Genomic DNA, 2,784 nt, shown 5'->3' on the forward strand with positions numbered 1-2,784 from the left:
CCAACTGGGAATCACACTTTATACTTAGATGACTTTTGTTTTCCCAAAATAGCATCTATATTCAATAATGGTTGAATACCTTCTATATTCAATTCAGGTACTGTTTTGAGCACTTACTCACAATATTGCATCTGAATAGAACTATTTAATGTTGAGATCTGATGAAATACAGATCTAAGCCTGTGTTTTATTATATCTTGGCCTTCTCCCAAATAAAGGAGACAGACTAAAGACAGACTAATCCCTGATGTCTGATAGTATCTCTAGTCTATTATGAAACTACTTTACAGAGATCCTCCTCAGCCTGAGAGATTTTCAACTCCAATATATTTTTTTTAAGTTAACAGGAGCCACGCGTACGTTTATAAAAGACTTTAATCCTGGAAAGCCGTCACTTCTGGAGTACAATTAGGTGGCTTCCAGTTTCTTAATGTGGTCATGCCAAAAGAGTGACTTTGGGATGATGTTTATACCTGTTATAAAAACTCCTTGAAGATGGCCTGAATTTACCAAAAGCATAATTTTAATTGGTTATCTTTACTTAGAAAATGTTGTTTAATATTTTGTCCTTGAAGTCTTCAGTTTGAAAATTCTCAAACCAGATTTTTTTCTAGTCTATTATAATCCCCTAGTGTGCTCCTCCATAATCTAGGTCACAGATAATTAAATTTCATGATCTCAGCTTCTAGTTTTCTGTTTGCAGATGTTCAATTCTTTCTTAGTAGATGTAACTGTGATATGATAGCACCAGTTTTTAGGCTCATTTAAGAAAACATCACATTCTATAGAATTAGTGCATATATTAGTGATTGAGGTCATATCATTGCTTAAATTATATAATCATTTATCTACCCCCAAAAATCTACTGTATCATTGGACAAGGCAATGAATGAAATATATATCAATGAATAAGATCAAGTCTCTGCTCATCTATGAAGTACATGAATTGGTTGTTTAAAGAATGTACAGAGTCAAAAATCTCTCTGACACCCTCAGCCAACTCTGTTTCTCCACAGTGGGTTAAAAAGTTTAAACAATATGTATGTGAGTACTGATTTATATTTGAAATAAAAACCTTATATAAAAGAAAATTATAGCAGAAATTAAATATTATGTATAAATATGCATATGAACTATGTACTATAAAGATTAAAATTAGTTTTTGTTTGATGTTAAACTATGTAAGATATGCTACCTAAATGGCAGATCAAAATTGTTTCCCTAACTTTCAAACATTGCCAAATTATAAGCTCAATTTGCTGGCAATAAAGAATAAAATCAAGTTCACAGACTGTTTATCTTCCTCCTATTTAAAACAGATATATTTTTGAACACAAAGGTTGTGAAAGAATCATGTTTATCAATAACTGCATGCTGACAGATGATTCGGAGTATTATGTGACAGCTGGAGATGAGAAATGTTCCACCGAGCTCTTTGTCAGAGGTAAAATGAAGTCTCTTACTGCAGTCACCAGGAGCCCTCGGCTCCTTCTCCCAGGGGTAATGATCACAATGAAAGTACCGAGGTGAGCTCTTCAGCTCCAGAGCAGAGGTAATAGTACCTCCAGCAATGGTCTGGCTTGGGTGTTAGGTGGGCTCAGGGTTGAGGCTCCTCTACATTGGCAGGTATCATGTGTCCTATCGAGTTTTCAGGCTTGTTGAAGACTAGAAAAGCCAAGGGGAGAAAAAACTGCTGAATAAAAATGTTTCGTGGTTTTGACTCCAGCTAAGTACTATTCTGCAAAATAATTATTCTAGTTATAGCTTCTGAAACCCAACAGATTTCATTGGATAATCCTCGTTTCGCACACTCACTGATCACAAATAGATTTCTATTGAAACTAGCTTCATTAGTAAGTGGTTGGCACCGAGCACATTAAAGACCATCATTTACTAAGACATTGTGAAAAGAGCTGGAGGCTGTGAAGGAAGCCACATCTCACTTATTTTCTGTATGAGAAATCTGAACTCTGAAATCTCTATCATCCATCTAGAATCAGAATTAAAAAATTTGAGTGTTACCCGTTCTCCCTCATCAGAAATGTCTACCACCTAGTATCTTATTTGCTAAAAGAAGGATATTTGGTACATGTTTTGTCTACTCTCCAGAACAGTAATTTATGTGATTTGGGGAGTTCTCAGAAAAATTGGGAGAATTTACCCAGGGTTGTCAGCTATTTACTTTGCCAGAAACAGACATTTAAAAAAAAAACAAAAAACAAAAAACTCACCTACTGTCTACTACATGTGAACCACAGATGATACTTTCTGAATGTTGGTTTTTTCATCTGTGAATAAATCAGGGCTCATCGGGTAGGCTTTGGATATCTAATGACCCTTATTTCTTCTTTTTTCATACTAGAGCCTCCAATTATGGTGACCAAACAGCTGGAAGATACAAATGCTTACTGTGGGGAGAGAGTGGAATTAGAATGTGAGGTGTCTGAAGATGATGCCAATGTAAAATGGTAAATAGCCTTCCTGAGGTCTGTCTGTTTTTTAGCAGACAAAAAATGTACCTTTATAGTTGATAAAACAGGAAATACAAATGACTTTTAAGCATATGAAAAGAATCTCAATCTCATTTGTGTTAGTAGAGATGATAACAAAAAGTATACTAAGATACTGGGTGTTTTCCACTTATGAGACTAAAAAAAAAGATCCAGAAATCCATATGGGCAAGCATGTAGGGAAGTGGACACTTACTAATAAATGGATGACTCAGGTTTCCCCAGGTCTGCTTGACTCCAGAGCCTCTAGCAGGGTTTGTCTCATTATGCCATA

The 2,784-nt window shown here is 35.3% G+C and overlaps 1 protein-coding gene across 1 annotated transcript in view; it reads left to right on the top strand.

Annotated features, from left to right (window-relative positions):
* The window catches only part of MYBPC1 (myosin binding protein C, slow type), a 104,080-nt gene that overhangs the window by 26,860 nt on the left and 74,436 nt on the right, over nucleotides 1-2,784 (top strand). The window contains exons 12-13 of the mRNA XM_012650243.1: nucleotides 1,320-1,444; nucleotides 2,363-2,468. Coding sequence (XP_012505697.1) covers nucleotides 1,320-1,444; nucleotides 2,363-2,468 — 231 coding nt within the window. The remainder of the gene's footprint in view (nucleotides 1-1,319; nucleotides 1,445-2,362; nucleotides 2,469-2,784) is intronic.

The sequence above is a fragment of the Propithecus coquereli genome, unplaced genomic scaffold, assembly GCF_000956105.1.
Source record: "Propithecus coquereli isolate 6110/MARCELLA unplaced genomic scaffold, Pcoq_1.0 Scaffold316, whole genome shotgun sequence".
Classification (NCBI taxonomy): domain Eukaryota; kingdom Metazoa; phylum Chordata; class Mammalia; order Primates; family Indriidae; genus Propithecus; species Propithecus coquereli.